Raw genomic sequence first — 22381 nt, 5'->3', positions numbered from 1 at the left:
GTGTAGCTGAAATACTCGATTCCGTTGAAACTCCTTTAATGTTCGGATCAGGAAAGCCTTCGTTTACAGTCTTATCACCAGAATTATTAAAGATAATTTAATTTTGAAGGATGACTGTTAAATATGGTCGTTTTGAAATGATATAAACGCACATGCACACATCTGTATCAGCTTGCCATAGGATAATTACGCCTACTGCATTTATGGCTAAACATATGGAAACATAGCATTTTACAGTATGCAATGGGTGTGTTTTAAGGTATTTTAAATCCATGGCCATTTTTATTTAATGGGATGAAAATATTGATTCCATGAAGGCATTTCTGATGAGGTAATTTAAAGATCGTTCAGTAAATTAGCCAATGAGGCTCAATGTTGTTGGAGTATTAGTATCATAGTCACAAAGTCTCATGAATGTTTGTATGTTTGTGCGTGTGTCTGTGTGTCTGTGTGTGTGGACACAAACACGATGGATGCAACGCTTTATGCAACATGTCCATTTGAAAGAAAATATTCAACAGTAACCTACAGTTGATATTTAGATTTATGTGCATCTGTGGGAGATGGATATGTATTAACTGGAAGAAAGAAAACCATGACATTTAGAGACAGTAACATATGAATAATATTTTTACAACAGTATTTTTGGTGTCTTTGTGTGCTTGTGTGCATGCATGTGTGCAGCAGTAAAAACTATGCATTTAAACATCCATCTGAAACCTATGCAACAGTACCGAATCCATACAACAGTACAGTCTTCATGATATAAGTACTCATATTTATGCACAGCTGTGGGAGAAGGCTATGAATAAACTGGAAGAAAAAAATGTAACATGACAGCCATCCATCCATTATCTAACCTGCTTATTCTTGGTCAGGGTCCTGTGAGGAGCTGGAGCCTATCCCAGCATGCATTGGGTGAGAGGCCGGATTATACCCTAGGCAGGTCACCAATCCATCACAGGGCACACACAACCTTCACACACTCATACCTACAGGCAATTTAGACTCTCCAATTAGCCTAACCTGCATGTCTTTGGTCTTTGGGATGAAGTCTGTGGAAACCCACATGAGCACGAGCAGAACTCAGCAAGGCTGAACCTGGGAGTGTTATCCACTGCACCATCCGTGCCAACCCATTCAAAGACATTTAAATATACAGTAGATTATATGTACTGTATATTTTTATTATAGCAGTATATTGCGTGTGTGCGTGTGTGTGTGCGTGCTTGCGTGTATATGTGAGTGTATGCTTGTGTGTGTACAGTATGGCAGCTCTCTTGAGATTAAACCCCACAATAATTCTAGTGAAATCAAGTTTAAACAGAACACAACATATCTTCACAAATTCACAGATTTTAAAAGGAAATTAATAAACTGTATGCTTATGGTAGAAAATAAATACATGTGATCCCAATTATTGTATTTATTATTTTCAAAAGCATCACTACTATATATACATTTTGTGCAAAAACATTTAGAGGTTTGAAGGACTTGACATTGTGAGTTAATTTCAAGGCACATACATTTTTACAACAACAATATTTGTGTAGGAGAACAAAAAACTTTGGTTCCTGATCAGCAGAATAAATTTCACCAACTGCATGACATGGACAAAACTAAATTGTATAAAAATTATCACTCATTATTTTGTGTTAATCTGTTAGCTCAACGTCTTTTTAATAAACAAAACAAAAGACTAACAGCACAACGTATTTTTCATAAATTAAGAAAATGTAATACCTTTTGCATCTGGGGAAAGTATTGACCAATTATGGTTTTACCATGATGAAAGCAATGACATGAGTATCAGTGAACCTGGCTCTTTTGATGAAATATGAACAGGGAAATACTTTTCTGAACACAACGTCAGTATCTGAGTTTACAGATTTTTTTTTTTTTCAAAGTATAAACTGATTCACAGAACACAATGAATAACTTTATTATAAGCATTACCATTATTCATAATAATAATACTACTAATAATAATATATGTATATTTTTAAATGGAAATAAAATAAAGCTGTATTGTGCAATGCTAAACATATTCCTGGAAGATTTATTGGACTGTTGGGTGCTTGTAATATTTTGTATAATATTAAATAATAATAGTGTGTGGTGTACTGTGTGTGCACATTTATACCACATACAGTACCCCACATACACAGTTAGAGCCAGTTTGGCCAGTCTAGAGGACGTTTTCTTGAGACCCAACATGCTACCCTCTTTGATGGTTTCTGCTTTTTTCATTTGTAAATTACAGCCTGTTGGTCTGGGACAAGTGACAGCTGGTGACCTCTCTTTTATACACCTGTGAAATTCATGGTATAGCCACATACAAATGTGAGCAATTTTATAATCATTGAAATGGATAAGAAACACTGTTGTTGAAGAAACAACTGAAGCTGTTGTGTGTGTGTGTGCGAGAGAGAGAGAGAGAGAGAGAGAGAGAGAGAGAGAGAGAGAGAGAGAGAGAGAGAGAGATTACATTTGCAACAATGCTGGTTGTAATCAGCCTGTATGTTATCAATTAAAGGGGGTTTTAAGTATATCCTATTTTACGGCCAGACAATTTAGACAGAGGTACTTGACATAAAATAATCATGCCCAAGTAACATCTCTCATTAAGCTTTCATATATCTTGTCATGTCGTTGCACATTTGAAACAATGAAACCGTCTCAAATTCCAGGAAAACATTGGCTTTTGAAAGTAATATTTAATCAATGTACTACTACCAATAATAATGATAATAATAATAATAATAATAATAATAATAATAATATTGAACTTGAGAGTGGGGGCTGGATTGTGACTTGCAAAATAAATATTGGCTATGAGGAAAATTAAGTAAAATAGAGCTTTCACTTCAAGGTGCAAGGTGCCTATTTTCTCAAGATATGGAAAAAAAATCTTTCTCATAAGCGATATATAGCTTTCCTTGTGAATGTATTGTATTTGTATAAAGCATTTACGGTTGTAATGATTAATATGTACATATTGTGTTAAGTACATGTTTTCTCTCTCTGCATAACATCAATGCACTATTTTGTATCGGTGTAGTAATCTCCTCAAAAAGAAACCAAAGCTTATTGCAACAAGGTGGCAAACGGTGCATCCTCTTGACTGCACTATAAATATCAGAAACTCATATCTTTTTAGGCTGAAAAAAGCTGCCACCTTGTGGTCTGTGTTGACGAGTGGGGATGTAGGGTGGGGGTGGGAGCTTTAGCCTGTATTCTATATTGTATATTACTTTTTTCTCATTTTTTCCTCAGGAGCTATTAAGGCCAAAATAAAGAAATAAAACCTTGACATTTAGACACTAATGTATTTCCTGAATGGCTGACTTCATATTCTGTTCATGCTCTTTGTCCCTCTAAAAATGTACTGAAATTTTCTGTGATTCATTTTTCAAATGCAGACTAATCAGTACTGTTTATATCTGGTAACCAGCATTCGTCCTGCAAACTGTAATGTGTATGGGGTTGTGCAATTGTTGCATCCCTTCTGTGATTAAGAAAGTGTACCAGCCTCCATAGTGTTGAAAAGCAAAAGAAAACAGCTTCTGTAAGAATAATCCAAGGAGCTTTGATTGTACAATTTCCTCTGTACAGTCATTAGTTTCTTAACCGTAAATTACTTATTTTTTAATTTCCAACTAAAATAAGTAACTTACTTTGAAAACAAGAAAACAAAACTAAGTAATAAAAAAGGTTGCAGATTTCCACATTTTAGTCCACAGTATAAATTACAAAGTAGATAGGTCTTGGAAATGTATTTTTACTGTTTTCTCAAGACAAATGTTTTAACATCTTCTGAATACCCTCATGTATGGCAACAGTCTGCTTCTGGAACATTGTTCTTGCAGTATGCTATGCTGTTGTTCCCAAATTGACAGTCTCTGAATCCAATGCCCCCATTTGGGGTGTAAATTGGTTGTATTCGGAAATCTCCTTTAAGGAGCTGTTCATTATTTAAGGTGACTATCTGAAAACTGGTTTCAGTCATTTCAAGAATAGAGTTATCCTTCTTTGTTCCTGCTTCACAGTAATCATCTTTTCTTCTCCCTCGATTATATTTCCACTTTGATGAAGAGGAGCGTCCTTTTTTGTGCATGTGCCAGCAAAATATGCTCAACAACACCACCAGGACAACAATCACTGCTCCACCTATCAGTCCAGCCAGTAGAAATGGGGAGCTTGGGTCCTGCTGAGTGGCTTGCTCTGGCCCAGTGGCCTTGTTATCAGAGCCAAAAGAAGCAGACTTAGTCGTAGCCTCTGAACAAACTGTATAGTCTCCTGGACTGTAGTTATTGAACGCATCTAATGGGAATACACAGATGCGATATGTAGACTTAGGCTGCAGTTTGCCCAGGCTGAGTCTCTGATGGTCACCACTGATCGTCTTCTCTTGCACGATATCGCCTGTCAGGCTGTGATCCATCTTTACCCAAGACACCTTAAAGGCCATGACAGAAAAGACAGACGTCCAGCTTACCTGAATGCAAGTGCCGTTCACAACATGAAAGGAAATCTGAAGAGCATCTCGGTCGCGGTCGGGAGGATTGGGGGGCTTAGTCCTCTGTTCGCTGTCGCCGCTTAGCGTCGGCGGAGGAAGCGGGTGGGATGGTGGTGTGGATGGAGCCAGATCAACTGGAGGTGAGAACGGCACCACCCAGGCAGGCCTGGTGGTGGTGGTGGGCAGGGGAAGGTGTGTGGGCAGCTGGGTGAACCGTGGCACGGAGAGCGTGCTGTTGGGGCACTGGATCAGGTCCATATTCAGCTCTCTGATTACCATGCCACGTACTTTCTCAGGCTTTTGGCACATAAATCCACGGACGTTGAGAGTCCCTGGCAGAGACTTTAACCACACGATGACCCATTTAATGTTGCAGTCACAGTGCCACAAGTTGTTTCGAACAGTGAGCTGTCTGAGGCTGAAAAGGCCATCAAAGACCCCCTCTGTCAGCGACTGCAGCTGGTTGTTAGAAATATCCAGTTTCTCGAGCTGGCGGAGGCTGGAGAAGGATGTCACAGGGATCTCATTCATTTGATTATCCTGCAAGTTGAGTTTGACTAAAAACTCAGCCGGGAGGTTGGAGGGAGGAACAGTGAGGGAGTTTCGGGCCATTGACAGCTCTCGGAGATTAACCAAATCTTGGAAGGTGTCCGGGGCTATCCCCTCGTCGGTGAGCAGGTTCCCGTCGAGGATGAGACGCTCCAGCTCCGTGACGTTCTTGAACGCTTCCTCCGCGATGACCGCAATGCGGTTCTCGTCCAGACGCAGCTCCTTCAGGTCCACGGGCAGCCCAATCGGAACGCTGCTCAGGTGGTTCTTTGTCAAAAACAGGAGCTTAAGGCTAATGGCTTCCCGGAAGGCGGCCTCCTCCACCCCCACAGTGGAGATTGAGTTGTCATCCAGGTGCAGCTCCTCCAGCTTTAAGAGCTGGGCCAAGGCCGCCCTGGATATGGTTTGGATGTTATTCTCCTGAAGGTGGAGCACTCTGACATTTTTGGGCAAATTGAGAGGAAACTCGTCCAGCTGGTTGCCGTAGAGATAAACCGTTTCGACGGAGGCGACATTGTGCAGCTCCACAGGAAATCCAGCATTGTTGATTTGGTTGTTGTGGAGGTAGAGAGTCTTGTAACCCTCCTGTATTCCAAGAGGCACTGATGTCAGACTCCGCTCATTGCAGTAAATAAAAGTTCTGTCGCAGCGACACTCGTCTGGACAGGATGCGGCCCAGTAGAACTGCACGTGAAGGCCCAACAGGATGGTTATCCATGATCGGAGAAACATAGGCCAGCATTTATTCCACACCCGAGCTTGTAACTCCATCGTTTAAGATTGGGAGGGGCTTTGCAACTGTCAAAAAAATGTAATAAAATCCAACAAGAACGAGTTCTTTGACAGCTCTTGCCGCTTACTTTGTTGTTGAGTACACTAAGTCGAAGTCATGTAGGGGGGGAGATCCTATAATTGCCTATTCTAAACTCCCAATACAAGAGCAATAGGCTCATTAACCTGTGCGGGTCCTTTGCCTGCATCTGTCCATGCTCGGTTAAAAGATGATTGCACAGCTCATCACATTTTGCTTTCAGCCCAGAGAGGACCAATTTAAAATGGTGTGGCATGGAGTAAAGTGGGAAGTGCTCAGCTGGCTTGTCATGCAGGACTTCTCTCTTACACACTTGTCACAGGCGGCTGGCCCCTGACTGAAGGAGCCTCCCTCGGATTTGACATTTGGATCCAAAGACCTAGTTCAATAAAAATAGAGAGAAAATTAGTACTTCCCAAGGCAATAGTTTCTCATTAAAAACTCTCACACTCCTTGTTTCCACAGGTTTATGGTCGTACTATACCAAAGTTTTATTCCCTTTCACATAAATGTATTGTGGATTTATATGAAAGGGAATAAAAAAAATGTATACAGCCAACAGGTATAAAGGGAGGTGTGGGAGATATTACAGGGGCATAAATAAAATAAATAATATATGCTGTACTTCAATTCTGATGTTCACTGCTTGTTTCAGTGTTGTCATCTTGTGCAAATTTGATTTGTAATCATTGGTATATGTGTGTGTGTGAGCGTGTGTGTGTATGTGTGTGTGAGTCAGAATCCAATGTCAATTTGGAATTTTAATCTGTTACTCTGTAATCATGAATACATTTTCCTCATACATGTAAATTAATAATTTTTTTATTCGATGTGTAGTCAAAAGGCTTACTGTAATGCAGCCACCATTATGAACTTGTGTCTGCTTTGATCTACGTAAGAAATTACATTTCTTTTAAAAAAACATAGTCTCCTCTACGGTATGTTTACATCCATATCAATTATTTAAATTTAATGAATCTCTAAATCATTTATTTAAAATATATTTTGCTGAGTGTTGTGTGCTACCTACAACCTCTGAAGTGAAACACAGCTAGAAAGTTTGCATCCCACAGGCTGCAGCTGATTGATAGGCCAGTTTACAGTGGAAGGGTGCACAGTAGAGTGTGCATAAGGTCACATGACTATTGTAGGCATAAGATTCATGAGTTTTGTTTTTATAGTGTGTGTTGCATTTTCCAAATATATTGTAGCTCTTTCTGTCATAAAATTCAAATGTCACATACGAAGGTCTATTTTTTCCTTTAAAGTGTTTGTTACCAAATTGTGGACATTTTACACAGCAAGAGGGTAAACAATATAATAATAATAATAATAATAATAATAATAATAATAATAATAATAATAATAATAATAATCCTAATAATAATAAAAATAATAATAATAACAATAATAATAGCACTGTATATTTATAATGGCGTATTGTATTAGTATATTTCATTAACAAATAGGAGGCTTGGCATTCAGCTAGATTTAAGTGCATGGTGAGGCTCTCAATGCAACTAATTTTAACTCAACGAACACGTCTGGTACTGAATAGCCATTAATTATGCTATGCTTATTAATTAACTGTACCACAATCAAATATAGAACATGAACAAGTGCTTATATCCAATTATCTGAAACCATAAAATGCTCCGAAAATATATAATTGCATAACTGACTAAATGTCAGGTCATATTCATTTGGTATTTACCTAATATTGAAACTGCCAATACAGAATACTATATAATGGGGAAGATGTTAACTTATCATGAGTGGTGCAATCAGTATTCTCTCCCCAGCCAGGGATATTTTTTTTATTTTCGTTAAGCTGCACCATGATGAAATATGTGCTTTTAATACAGCTCCTATACATTCACACTCACACACACACACACACACACACACACACACAAACACATAAACACACACACACACACACACACACACACATGCCACTCACTCCAAAAGGATTGAGAGTGGATTTAACAGACATGTAATTAAAAGTTAACGATCATTATTAAGCAGAAATGGAAGAGTGCGGATCAGGTGAACTTCAAAAGCTGTGCAGTGAAGGATATTCAGTGGAATTAGGTCTTGCTCTGGTTGATTTATAACATTACAGACAGACTGGGAACTAGACATGCATACAGCATTTACCTGTTCAGCCTCCGCAGGCATCATTTAAAGAAGCTGCTTTAAGTCCATTAATTCATTTCTGTCATTCATTGACATACACATATTTAACCACCGTGAAAATAATGTGAATAGCAAATATATTTCCTGTGATAAATGTCCACCCACACACACCACACACACCACACACACACACACACACTCACACACGCACACACACACACACACACACACACACACACACACACACACGAACATGCACGCACACACACATGCACAAATACACTCACACACACATGCACACACACACACACACACACACACATATAACTAGGTCATATTTACATATTTGAACCTACTTTATTAAGGACAATATAACCACTGAATTGAGTTTATTATAGTGATGGCAATAAAAGCCTAAAGGGCTTTAAGGCAGGAACAAAGATCAATGACGCCACAATAACTTGTTAAGTAAAATGCATTGACTGTAGTTCAATGCTCAAAAATGACCATGGTTTAAAAAAAATCTAATTTACTATCTAAGAATATAAGTCATGTTTTGGCAAAAAAAAATTATATATACGTATATGTATATGAATGTATACATGCAGCATATATAGCCGAACACATATTTCCATTTCAACAACTATTCCAAAGAAAGCATTGATCTGTACCTGTGTGGGGGAAGGCTTTAACCTTCTTCATAATATATCCTCATGGTATTTCTCTCCGCAGCATGCCACTTTCCCCGTCTCCCCGCGGGCTCGGAGTGCGGGCGGGCTTCACGCGTTCGCGGTGCGCGACCGTTTCCACGGCGCCGGCTGTGCCCTCTGCGGTCCGAGCGGGTCAGCTGTGTGTCCTCCGGCAGCGGTGGCGCTGAATGTGGCGTGCAGCATGCTGACCGGGTCCGGCGGAAGGTTCCGGCTCCCACCCTGGCTCTCCGCCACTGCCGCCTCGGTCTCGTCACCCCCGCGGCTCAGCCCGGCACCTCAGCTCCTCGCTGCCTTCCAGAGATTAAAGGATTACATTAACCAAAGAGCGGGGAGAGAGACTTACTGCTCCCACTTCTTCCCAGGGTCCCCCCCCCTCCCCAAAACAGTGAGCGTGCACTTCTCAAGACTCCGCTGCAATCCCGGGGTCATAATGACTCGCGTCTGATTGTTTACTGCTAATGTAAGACTTGCCTTTCTCCCCCGGAACCCCTGGGAGATGTTTACAGTAATGAATTCGGTTGATAGCGATCTCTCCCTACTGCTCTCGTCCTCTCTCTGTCTGTCTCTCTCTCTCTCTCTACCTCTCTCTCTCTCTCTCTCTCTCTCTCTCTCCCTCAGTGTTTCTCACTCTGTCCCTCCCACCCTCACAGAATAAAGAATGCTCCTTTGCTGTAACACAAAAGCGTCAGGAAATGGCAGAGGCTCCTCACCCCCCTCCCCTTTAACATCTTGCCTTTCATTTTTAGTACTAGTCTTTTTTAGGCTAGGCACTTTGGAAAACAGAAAATCCGATTCTAATTATTTCTCAGATTGCGTGCAATACATATCAGTAATATTATAATGACCACCCCTTTCCAAAAAAAATATAAAGATATATAAAATATTACAAATGTAACTTATGTTTGATGACATTTTCATTATGTGCTGGTGTAATTGGTGTAAAATTGGGTCAAGTTCCAGATCTGAGCATTCACACATCCACTTTTGAGTATATTCTTCTGTGGGGCTGCAGTTGCTTCTCCCGAAATATGCATCAGTAAATCTACAAATATTTGATAATGTTGTTTGAAAATGCAATAAAGCCAAATGAGAAATGCTTGATGGCTGATTTTTGATCTCTTGACTCATGTGTGCTTGAGTACAGCAGTACAATATGGCAGTGTGAGATGTGAACAGCAGAGGCTCCCCTCCCAGGCTTGGATCTCCACAGGTTCTGACACTCAAGAGTCAAAGCCATCACAGCAGCCCTGCTGAGATGAAACCCATTCTTCACTCTTTTCATTTTATATGCTGGCGTGTGTAATTGAGATTTATGTAAATGAAGCCATCCAAAGCGAAAGTTCAAAAGCTCGATGTGACATACCAAAGAGAATATGTCAGTATGCCTAAATATATAACTAAGGAGCTTCCGTCAAATCAGTGGAAAAAAAATTGTGGATGGTTTGGAAGAATAACAGAAGTACAGGCTTTAAAAGATGTTCTATTACTGTCCTATCTGCTCTTTCCAGAAGATTACCTTTGACTGCTTTGCACTGTATTTTTCAACCATTCAGACATATTCACTGGCAGCATGTGTAATATCTCCTGTCTCCACCCACTACTGAAGACCGATTGAATCCAATTTCTGAACGCCTCACAGACAAAAGTCCTACTCCACCTTAAAAAGGTGTCTGACTTTCAGCCCACTGCTTCAGTACGTGATCTACCCCTACCATGTCCCTGTTACAAACTGCAGGGGTGACGGCACCCGGAGTCCCTCCTAATGCCTTAGGGAAGAGTGGGAGGGGAGGAAGTTGGGAGTGGAATGAGATTTGGTATTAATATCGTTTTGAGCGTGGCCTAGACTGCCCTGGCTCTATGACGGAGAGGTTTATAAGCTGGCCACTCATGTTTTATTCCAGAGAGCAAGGGGGGTGGCTGCTATCTCCCCCTGACCTTGATGTTTCCTTGCCAACTCAATTAACATACACAATAAATGCTGCATGGAAATGGCTTGATATTGGCTATTGCTGTTTAATTACCGTTGTGTCGGTCCTATCAATGTAGATATCCGAGTGACATCGAAGTAATGACAAGGGGACAGATTAATGGATGGCCAATAGGCGAAAAAGCTATACAGCATGCTGATTATGTCATGCATCATTGATCAAACTTATCAATTTGCAATCATTAGTCATAGATGACAAGGAGGGATGCAAAACTTGTAATGGATCATGATGTGGCGATGATGATGATGACGATGCATGTATCGTATTAAGATCAGTCTCCACTGCTTTATGAAAGAAATTGGACTGTTTCCAGGAAAAAAAACAAAACAACCTACATTTTTTCAAGCGCTCCAGAGGACACATCATTTATATTACATTTAAATCTTACATACTGTCTGTGTTTCTCCACTGTGGGGTTCGAGTTTAATTTTCTATACTAAATTCCACAGATGTTCTCTAACCCACCCCACCCCCTACCCCACACTCTACAAAATTACATTTCCATCAAGATCTTTCTGTTTGCTATTAATGGAATAAAGGGCCACAGGAAACACGCATGGAAAAGGCTGTGTTTATAATCTTTAAACAGATTGGCTTGAAAATTGGAGGGGCATGTGTTCATATCAGATGAGATTATGACGATAAAGCATTTAAAACAGAACTAGCTGCTTTATTGGTGTGTGTCGGGGGTGTGCAATTACACACGATTATATTTTATATAAGGAAGGGTATGCTCCTGCTGTCTGTCCTATTCATGAGATCAGCACTCTTCCTTTGGCATTTAAGATCTCTCACTTAAAAAAATGAAGCATATTTTAATCCCAAAGCTGCTTTTTTGAGGGATTATTTGTTTTGCATATACATATATTTTCATACACATATGCAAACATTTGCGTCTATATAAATATTCATATATGAATATCCACAGTATGAGCAGTTATGCACATGGCTGGCAATGGGTAAAAGACTGCAAATTCTAGACATTAAATCAAGGTGGCAGTAGTGCACACAGATTGAATCCTGCATGCGAAAATCGGTCTGCAGAATGTGAGGACAGCAGAGATTACATGACTAAACTGCACATAGTTGCAATTGTCAATTTTTTTCATTCGACCTCTTGAATCCTCATGTAAAAACTTGCTCTTGTTTGAGGCAGGTAAATTAAATTTAATCATCATGTCAGTTCACATACAGTGCTTGTCTTTACACAAGCAATGACCAGGAGCATGACAGTTGGGAGAGGTGAAACATTTTAATTTGCCGATTTAATTACTCTCTGAATTGCACATCAAAGGATATTTCTTTTTAGTTTACATGCTATTGGTTCGGTCTCATAACAAAAGCCTCTCCGCAAATCGTGATTATATTTCATGTTGACATTTACATGCGGAATGCATTATGCATAATCTCATCACACTTGCATCACAAATCCGTGATGAGCTGCCTGTCAACCGGTCTCTGAATTTTACACGCTTTCTGCACACAATTATATCAAATCAATCAGGTATAAAGCATTATGTCATCAATGATTGGATGCAAAAATGTTAATCCCCAATAAAAGTGAAGTGCAGGAAAGTGACACAATGACATATTTTTCCTTATCATATCATTACGAAATCAAACTTGCTTACAGCAGAGTGTGATACGGGACACCGAAAATTCAGTTCACCATTTAAAAAATTCTGCTATGGGTGTATTATATGCTGTTTTCTATCAAAATCCTGATCAAGTGAAAGAAAAATACAGCCTATTCAAAAGAAAACATTCAGACTGAGGCCACCAAACTCCTTGATTTATTTAATTAGTAGTTCTCTCAGTTTGAGGTGAATACGTACTGAAAATAAATGCTCTACTGGGTTACTGCAGATGGATGTGCCTCGTATGAGCATCAAGCTGTAAAAACAGAGACTGGAAACAGAAAAAGCCTTGTTATTCAGCAGGCACAGACAGATATACAAGGAGAGGTCACAGAGTGGAGCTGTTCAGAAAGGTTGGATTTTTCCTTTTTTTGTGTCACATCAGTGGTGAATGTCCCCTTAGAGGTTGAGCAAAGAGCTTCAGTATTCCATAGTGACTGTCTCTGCTCAATGAAACCTCCAGTCTTATACATTTTGTTAAAGCCTTACTCATAAAATACCAACATCATTTGGAAGCCATACGCAAAACACCTGAGTCATCGATTCTCATATGTGGTGTCTTTCAGTGAGTAATAGAATGGCTATGTTTCCGGGTGTTATTTGATCAGTTTTAATCACATTGGGATTTATGGAAGCTAATAGGCTACACAAGAAAATTATATGACCCCCCCCCCCCCCCCCCCCCTCCAGTCTTGTCTGAGGTTGATCTCCTCTTGATGGCTTTCAAGCTGAGCTCTCCTGAAATAACACTTGGGTATTTGGTGAGACAGTTTACCTTGTCTTTGGCAGAACGTATAAAGATGTCATTCTAGAATGCAGGCATATTTGTTGTTTCCTGCTGAGAAGTTTGAGTTTCAGGAGCAGTGCATAACCCCCTCACCCTTTCCCGCTGCCGTCCAAGTTGCAAACATTTATCTCCCTTGTCTTTATGTTGCTGACATTCAGTGGACAAGGTAAAATTGTCTCGATCCAGGAAGGACAGCTATTTTATGTCACACTCTCAAAAATGTGTTTCATTTGCAAAATGCAACACCATGTGTGATTCTTAGCGTTCCAAACAGACTGACAGGTAAGAATCTCCCATGAGACACTACTGCTCATGTGACTGGGACTTTCAACCTCTCCCCCTCCATGTGATGATATTTTTATCTACGATCTGCAAGATGTGGCAATAAATCACAGATACTTTGCTCAGTAAAGTTTCGATAAATTTATTTGCACAATGATAATTTCTGCTCTTGGCATTTATCCTCTTAAAATAATGCCAATTTCTGCTGGTTTCTGTTTTGCAACAAATGCTGAGAATGTTGATAGATTGTATTTAACAGTAATCCGAATGTATGAATAAATGAGGGGGAGAGGTGTTGTTGATGTAAACATCATATTTCAATGTCATTGTAAGGGAGCTATTACTGACTAATGTAGCTACATATATATATATATATATATATATATATATATATATATATATATATATATATATATATGTATATATATTTATATATATATCTTCTGGCTGATGATTTTAACAATTATATACCTATATTCAACAACGTCTCTTGGCATAAGCCATCATAACCTTTATCCAACACAAGCATGTTCATAGCTGCTGTTAATATAACCAATATTATTCATCTTCCCTTTGACACAAGGATGAAATACTGCAGACTTGAATCCTGACTAGTCCTACCACTATGCTACCCTTGAGCAAAACACTTTGCCTCAATCAGTAGAAATGCAGTGGGAGGAATGGTCTGAAATGCAGTTATCTTGCAAGTCCAACCAGAGTCTATACACTGTCAACCGATATACATGATAATTTCCTGCAAGCTTCATGTCGGAAGCAAAATAAAGATATTAGTCTAAAAGCTCTACTGACATGGCAGAGTGAAGCAAATGGTTTGGAAACATCACAGGTAAAGGTTCATGGTTAAGCCTCATGTTGACAGCGCCATGCAGTATATTTAGCTTGCTGCGTTTAGTATAAGTGTACAAACCCCCCTCGGGATTTCCTTATTGCAATATAACTTCCCAGGGATCCTTCAGCGGCATTGGCAAGTTGTTGTGTTCCTAGGAGAGCCTAAATGTGTCAGTATCACGCTGTTCCTTTTCCCTCGGTACAGATTTGTGGGAGTCTTCGGAAATTGGCCAGCATGGCTGCGGGTGGGGTCAATTTATAATCATAAATATTTTCCACTGCTTCAAATTTCACAAAATGCTGTGGAATTATTGAATGACTGAGTGCCCTTTTGTTTGCCAGTTGTGCCAAAGCAAGCTGAGGACAGTGTAACCAACAGGGATAAGGACATAACAGCTTTAATTTTGGCTTTGTTGTGGCATTTTTCATGCCCCCAGAGGTTTCATTCTTCCATGTAGTAGCTGGTTCTAATCTGGTCCCAAACTGAAGCGGGATTGTATGTGAATGTCCCAACAGAAGCCTCGAGGCTGAGCATTGTGTCATTGTAATGCATTGACTTTTAAAACAAACCGTGTTGCATGACAAAATGCTGCTTGCCACAGCTGACGTGTTTGGGCCTTGGGCAAGGGCAGGTGCCTTCATTGTCTGAAGCGGGCTCACAGACATAATTGGCTCGACTATTGCTGCGTTCTCCCTGCCTGCATTAACGGCTATCTGATCTGGTTATGGTGTCAGCACAGTGCTATTTCAAGTGGTCAGTTGTGTCCAGGAATACCTGATCATGGATCTTTCCGGAGGGGGGAGGGGGCAGAGGTCAGCAACCCCTCAGCTGCATAATGTGGCAGATCAGTTTTTTTCTGTGCGGACATCCTATGATGTTAAATTGAAGCTGTTGGGAATATATCTTTATTTATTTATTTTTTTAACAAGCTAGTGTGTGCCGTCGTGCATTTTTATTGTTTACTGCTGCCTTGCAATATTATGCTTAATGTAAGCTGGAATCAATGAGAACACACTTTATGTGGCAGTCCACTGGGTAAGAATGCATTGTTGTCATTTCAGCGATTGTGTTAATTGTGAGAGTAGCCACATAAATATAACACAACAGAACTATGTCTCTAAATTTTCAAACTGCAGGCAACAGAGGACTACGTCGACAGAATTTATGCTTCAAATCAGCCCTGACATGCATTCACCAAGCAAATTTGTTTAAATTAGTGCTTAGGGATTGCAAGATAGTTTAATAGTTTGAAGTTTCATGCTGAAATCTCAGGTGGCATACCATTGCACCGTTACATCTTGGTACCCTTGGCAACATATTTAACCTAAATTGCTTCAGCAAAATTTCTAGCTGTAAAAATGGACTGCATTAAAAAAGTTGCTCTGGTTAAAACTGTCCTAAATGTGGTTAGGTAAATGCAAGTGTATGTGAGCATATGTGCCACTTCTCGCGATCCAAGAAATGTCAATCATTAAAATAAGTATGACTTTGGACAAATAAAAATAGCATTCTATGTAGTTTTTTAAATATGTCTTGCAGTATTATAGCTTCAAATGGGCAGACCATTTCTGAAATGTGTAGGCCTATTGGAATGAAACATCTGTTTCTGATACACAGTCATGCACTCAAACATTGCCATTTCTGATTGGCCCACTTTGGGCCTGCCAGGAAGTGAGATGAAAGACACATTAAAGTAGAGATGATTCTAGGCTAATTCAGATCTCAATTTCCCTCTCTACATTTTTTATTATTTACTGTTTAATTATAAAACTATGAATAGATTGTTATTGCCACCTTATTCCAACTTTACCACCCTAATTATTAATTCTCTCTATCTTGCCATCTTGACTGAAATGTCAGTTAGACAAAGATGGCAAGTTGGTAGATAACTTCTTGTATTCCATATGGCATCATTGAAGCAATAAGCTCCTTCCCAATCTGTAATTCCATCTGGTCGTTTTGGTAAGCGTTCAGTTTTTTTCTCTCGTTTTTTCCTGCCCCTTCAGCTTCCACATGTTAAAATTTGATCAACATTTGTGAGCACCATACAAGTAATTATATTTAATTCATCCATACGATGACGCAACCATTGTAAAGATGTACTTTCCGTCTTTATATTCCTACATCCATTCTCACAACTGACCATTGGTGTAAGTAGGCCAGTGAATGATGGTAATGTAAGATATATTAATGATAAAGATAATTTTCTGCTCTAATTATTTACTAGTGGGTCGTACCCAGGAAGATAATTCTTTCTCAGGTGGCATTGGGCCGAAAACAGCGTCTGCCACCCTGAGCAGATTAATTGAAGCATACTGCTGCAAATGAATCACATATGGCTAATATCCTTCTGCTCAGCTTCCCTCTGAAAGGCAAAATTATCTTTTCAGGCCGACTTTACAACACTTCGCCATTTTGCTTCCCCGCGTTAGGAGCAGCCAAGGTCACTGCTTTGAGCCCAACTTTGAAATACAGTACAAATAATGAATGATATAATTCATATATCTTACATTCTAGCTCTGCTCGCAGTTCACCTCGTGACACATTAGATTAATTGCCGCAGTGCACAGAAGCAAAAGCCAGGGCACCTGTCCCATCTCGGTAATACATCAACATTAAGAAATCAGTGCTTAATGATTATTCAGTGGCACTGTTAAGGCTGTAAAAGCCAAAGGTACAGCGCTACTCTAGGGAGCAGTCCATTCAAATATTTCTTTCAGTGTTTTATTCTCAGGCCTACCATAAAATCATATGTGTATTAGGCAACAGGTTACCAATTCTCTTGGGTTGGTACGAAATATAATAATTTTATAATCTTGATAAGAAAACATTCCAATCTTGGTTACGATATCACAATTTACACAATAAAAACATCATGGGGCGTGTGGACTTTTAAATGCAAATTACTCCAACAATGTTCCATGACTTTTTCTTAATAGTTCTGCTTAAAAAAAAAGGTGTTTTTCAAAAACAAAAACAGTGTCTCAGTAAAGAAATACAGGCAGTTTGTGCTATTTTGTAAATACAATGCCAGCCAATAGTCAAGGCTTTAGCCGACTGGTACCCAGGTGTGTATGTGCGGCTGTCCTCCAAGAGTTATTCAGCGGCTGAATGACTGACACTTTGATGCGAATTGCTCAATCAAGAGCTATCAAAAGTAATTTAACACATATAATCAAACAATGCTAAAGCCTGCAATGGTGTGATGAAGATGCAGAACTGGGAATTCATAATTGTGGATGTTACAGTTGGTAGCTAAAGTCAGTATAACGGTAGTAGTTGGCGGAAATGATTATACCTTCGACATACTGTATTTTCGACACTGAATACACTCTAAATAGACTACACAGACTGTGTGAAATGTGTTTTGTGTGTGGTCCCTGCTTGTACGAAATTAAATGTTTTTTTTGCTGTAGAATTGATAAATCAGAAGAGAGACAGTGCGTATAACAGCAGGGACATGGGAGCGGAGGGAAAGGGATATGTGAGGACTGATGAAATTACCTTTTTGCATTTTATATTTTGTTTCGCATATTTTAGCCCTTTCCTTAGTGCGCCTGTAATAGATGATGTCTTGGCACATTTTTCTCTTTACCTATATAACAAAGCCAATATAATTGAAAATACAAATGTTGACCTCGATCCACTTGTGTCCTTTATTTCAAGAAAATAGTTTTGTGACATTTGGTTTCATAAGCTTTGTGAAATTTGGTCACTGTGTGTGCCAAAGTCAATGAGGTAATGCAGGGAAAGCCTGATGCCACTGGAAGCTTGGCGGCTCTAGGTAGTAAAACCTGTGCATTTTTCATGTTAAAGATATAATATAATTTGTTAAAAAATGTTTGGTCTCAATAATGATCAATATAGCAAAATGCATTTTATTTTTATATAGCTTCAGCTGTGCTACGCATTTTGAGGACCATGTATTTTTTAGATTACTTGTGTCTGGTACACTGACATTTATCAGTGATTGTAATATGGATTGCTTGAGCAAAATTGTTAAGGGCAGCAGTAAAGACTTAACACAGGCAGGCTGTAACTTAGTGAGTTGGGGGCATATATCAAAACTGCAATCTGTTCCCATTGAAACAAGCCAGCATAACGACTGTACCATAAATTGTGCCGTACAGTATAGCTTCATCAATCAAATATATAAATAAATCACACACTGGCAATGTATTGTACTCCATGATGTAGTTCTTTCACATTCTTTTCTTTTTACCTTTGTCTTCTATTTTCAGAATCATTGTCGGAGCACGTCGTCTTGAAAGCCACAGCTTTACATTTTCCTGAGCTTTAGAACATTTTTTCGGTAAACGGACATGTGATATGTCCTTAGGGTTACTGTACACTTTGGCTTGTTGCCCAGTCAACTGACAGTTTACAACAAGAAGAACTTGTTTTTTTTTCTTTTTTCTCATTTTTTCCCCAAAAATCAATGGCCCCTTTATATTATCTTCACATGGGGAAGATGAAAATACAGTTTGTATTTACTGACAGCAGGCTTCAAAGACGTGTTGAAGCCGGCCGAGCCCACAAGCTCCAAAGTATACATCACATTGCTGGAGCGCTGGCGGAGAATGATTGTTATTATTATTTCATGGACAGGCAGTTGAAGACTGCAGTCAAGCACAGGTATGTCCTTGTGACAGTGGAAGGGGAATAATGCAGCCATTGCCTGTCAAGGCCCCTGGCAGCTTCAATGAAATAATACCCAAGCCGCACTGCAGTTTATCTATCACCCGCTAATGAACTGCATTTTGACAACATTTAATTACAAACATAATTGTTTCATGGATCCTGTCTGTCTTAATATGTCCCACCCCTTAATGCCTTCCTCATTCTCTCCGCCTATGACGGCACATCTAATTAATGTGTGCCATTCTTTTAAATTCAATTTTTACACCTTCTAAAGCCGAGCAGTTTGAAATGTACGTATATACTGTAGCACAAATTACAATTCTTCCATTACTTGGCCCATCATTTATAGTCAGTTCAAAGTCAGTTCTGAAACTACAAACTGCTATTTATTAATTTTGCCATTATTACCATATATTATATCAATATAAATATTATCAATGATAATAATATTATTATTATTATTAATAACAATAATAATAATAATAATAATAATAATAATAATAATAATTTGGTTACAGAGAAAACTTGTAATTCAATGTAAAAAGTTCCTGTAAATGAAAAGTCCATGTCATAATTAAAGACTCTCCGTGGCTTGCATATACCATGGTTTGAAACAGTTCACAGGACTCAAGTTAATTAGGCTTTGATATTGATTTAACAATAATGTGTATTTATAGAGCTACAAGAATCAGTTGTACATCTGGATAAGTGTGCAATGAAAAAAAAACTGCACTGTCATCACATCGAGTACAGACAAAGTTTGGGGCTGTAAATGGAGAATGTGTTTAATTGTTGTTTCTTTCAAACTTTATTTTATACCAGACCATTTTTCAATGTCTGTAAGCACTTCTCTGGAGGTGTGCTAAACCTTCACTTCCATCATAAACTGTACTCTAGTGGAGACCTCTTGTCCAGCCTTAATTTAGAATAATGTGTTTCTTCCTCTAAAACCTCTCTGTTTATGTATTTATTTATTTAGCCCAAAGACAGTTTCTGAATTTGGGATGCTGTATGTTTGCACTGTTGTTTGTGGAATGTTTCTTCAGTTAAGTAATTGAATGCATATATGCATTAATTAATTAATTATAAATAATTACATAAATACATAAATAAATAAATACACTTAGTGTAGACATGTATGTTTGTATGTTCCTATGAAGTGTATACATTTGCAGTTTATTGTACGTCACTCTGGATAAGAGCATCTCCTAAATGACTGTATTGTAATGTAATATACAACTGGGGAAAAATCATTGTCATACGAACTCATAGTTAGTTCAAAAGAGTTAATTATGTTTGCATACAAGCATGAAAAAACCTGGAGTGCCCTTCAAAAAGTTTCAAAGAGTTTTAGCACTGAGAGTATGCAGTACTGGCCATCTTTGGGGTATGAAACATTGATTTCTCATTTGTATTAATTTACAAATATTTGTTAGCATAAAGACTTTGATTCCTAACACAACCATATGGACTACAATGCCACATTATCTAATGTAGTTTGCATGGTTGGCAGACTATGCACATTTAAACAGACAATTAAATTGAAGAATTTGTAATGGCATGGTTAGGATTCCAAGCATTCCAAGGCTTCCTGCCAAGACCAGTTAACCCCACACACTCGTTACTATGCTGTGAAGTTACACAGACAAACAGCCACATTTCTTCCAAAAAGCAAGGTCTGATGATTATTTTAAAGTGTTCATTTCAGAGCAGAAGTTTTTAAACATTCAGAATCAATCTCCTCACCAGCATCTGTATCTATCATGCATTACATTACATTAATGGCATTTGGCAGACGCCCTTATCCAGAGCGACGTACAGTTGATTAGATTAAGCAGGAGACAATCCTCTCCTGGAGCAATGCGGGGTTAAGGCCCCAACGGCTGTGCGGATCTTATTGTGGATACACCGGGGATCGAACCACCAACCTTGCGTCTCCCAGTCACGTACCTTAACCACTACGCCACAGGCATGCCCTTGTCGATGCCTGTTAGTTTTTGTTCCAGATTGGCTTGCTTTAAATAAAAATCTAACAGCAGCACAGAACCATAGAACCAAAACATACCTCAGACTGACTTAGCATTGCATCGGAAATGTACACCCATGTCTCCTCACTGATGTGTTATAGCTGAGGAAGCAGATATCACAGCTAATCATTTGGTACCAAGTAATTGGCACCCTGGATTGTGTCTTTTGCATGTGTAGGCGTAGAGAGAGCAGCCTCTTTGACTTCAGCTTGGGGTTTGGGATGGAAACTCATTGAATGATATTTCATGAAATGCTACTACAGTGGTCCTCGCTCCTGGACCTGGAGAGCTGCAGAGTGTGCGACCTTTCATTGTCACTTGCCGCTTAACTGATCAATTAAAGCAGTCGATTACACGGTAAACTCACCTCACCTGGTTTCTCAGGGCTGAATCGGTTGCTGACATGAAGGCGGAAATTAAAACCTGCACCAGGAGTGTGGATCACTTCTCTACTTTTCTCTACTCTAATCCCCGATGTTTGATGTACCATCGTGAAAATATACCCATGGTATTGCAGCCATATCCCCTGTTCATTTTGTTAAGTGCAGCATAATGCTTGGGGAACTGGGCTTGTTCTTGCAAGGTTGTCGGTTCGGGTCCCAGGTGGGCTGCTGCTTTTGTACCTCTTAACCTAGAATACTTGACCTGCAACGCTTCAGGACATACCCAGCTGCATAAATACATCGCATATAAAAAGAATGTAAGTGGAGTAAGTTGTTACGGAGGAGAGCGTTTGCTGAACGCCTGAAATGTAAATGCGGGAAGCTCGAAAGAAAAGTGCACTTGATCCCAAAAAGCATAAAACTGTCTCACACTTTTTCACTTCACAATTTATCATCTGAGCTGGAGAAGAAGTCCAGTCGCCCAGTCAACCAAAGAAGTGGGCATTGAACAACGAGGGAAGAAATACCCTGCTGAATGAATGATGCTATGACCTACCAAACGCCTTCTCATGGGACTTCCATTCACAGTCACTGCTGGCCAGCTGGCGTGGCCAGTATTCCATTTCAATCCATCGAAGACAAATGCTTTAGCTTGATGTGGCACCCAAGACACAAGATAATACAATTCATGTTGTCAATATTAGGGCTCATTATTTACTTATCGTTTACGTTTCATTCAGTCTCTGATACCGTCAGTTTCAGATCATGCAAATGTTCTTTTGGTTATTGATGGTTCTGAAGGAAAAATCCTGTGTTTGGATTTTCCAGAATATTTTATGATTCTGGGAATATTTTTGCAACTCTCCACAGAAATCCTGGGTCTCCCAAATGAACCAAAAATAGCATTTAGAAAAGCTTAACATAGGTAAAATGTTTTATTGTGCTATATCACAATATAACCGTTTTTTGGACTACTGCAAATCCAAAAGGATCATCTACACAGAGCAGGAAAAACTTCTCCCAAAAAAGCTCTCCCAAAATATTTATGTGTCAAACGC

At 39.2% G+C, this 22381-nt stretch overlaps 1 protein-coding gene across 1 annotated transcript; it reads right to left on the bottom strand.

The window, feature by feature from the left end:
* Positions 1-1411: 1411 nt before the first annotated feature.
* si:dkey-87k14.1 (leucine-rich repeat transmembrane protein FLRT2) lies at positions 1412-8966 on the bottom strand. Its single transcript, XM_061255093.1, has 2 exons — positions 8690-8966; positions 1412-6258 (listed from the first exon to the last, which is right to left on the bottom strand). Exon 2 carries the CDS (start codon positions 5837-5839, stop codon positions 3827-3829), a length of 2013 nt encoding a protein of 670 aa, XP_061111077.1. The 5' UTR covers positions 5840-6258; positions 8690-8966; the 3' UTR covers positions 1412-3826.
* Between the last annotated feature and the right edge of the window lie 13415 nt (positions 8967-22381).

Source organism: Conger conger, chromosome 1 (genome assembly GCF_963514075.1).
Source record: "Conger conger chromosome 1, fConCon1.1, whole genome shotgun sequence".
In the NCBI taxonomy this organism is placed as follows: Eukaryota; Metazoa; Chordata; class Actinopteri; order Anguilliformes; family Congridae; genus Conger; species Conger conger.
This window is presented reverse-complemented; position numbering and strand designations above follow the sequence as displayed.

What these genes read in the sequence shown, in the direction of transcription:
- si:dkey-87k14.1 (XM_061255093.1), bottom strand. Translation starts at nt 5,839, where the DNA reads ATGGAGTTACAAGCTCGGGTGTGGAATAAATGCTGGCCTATGTTTCTC.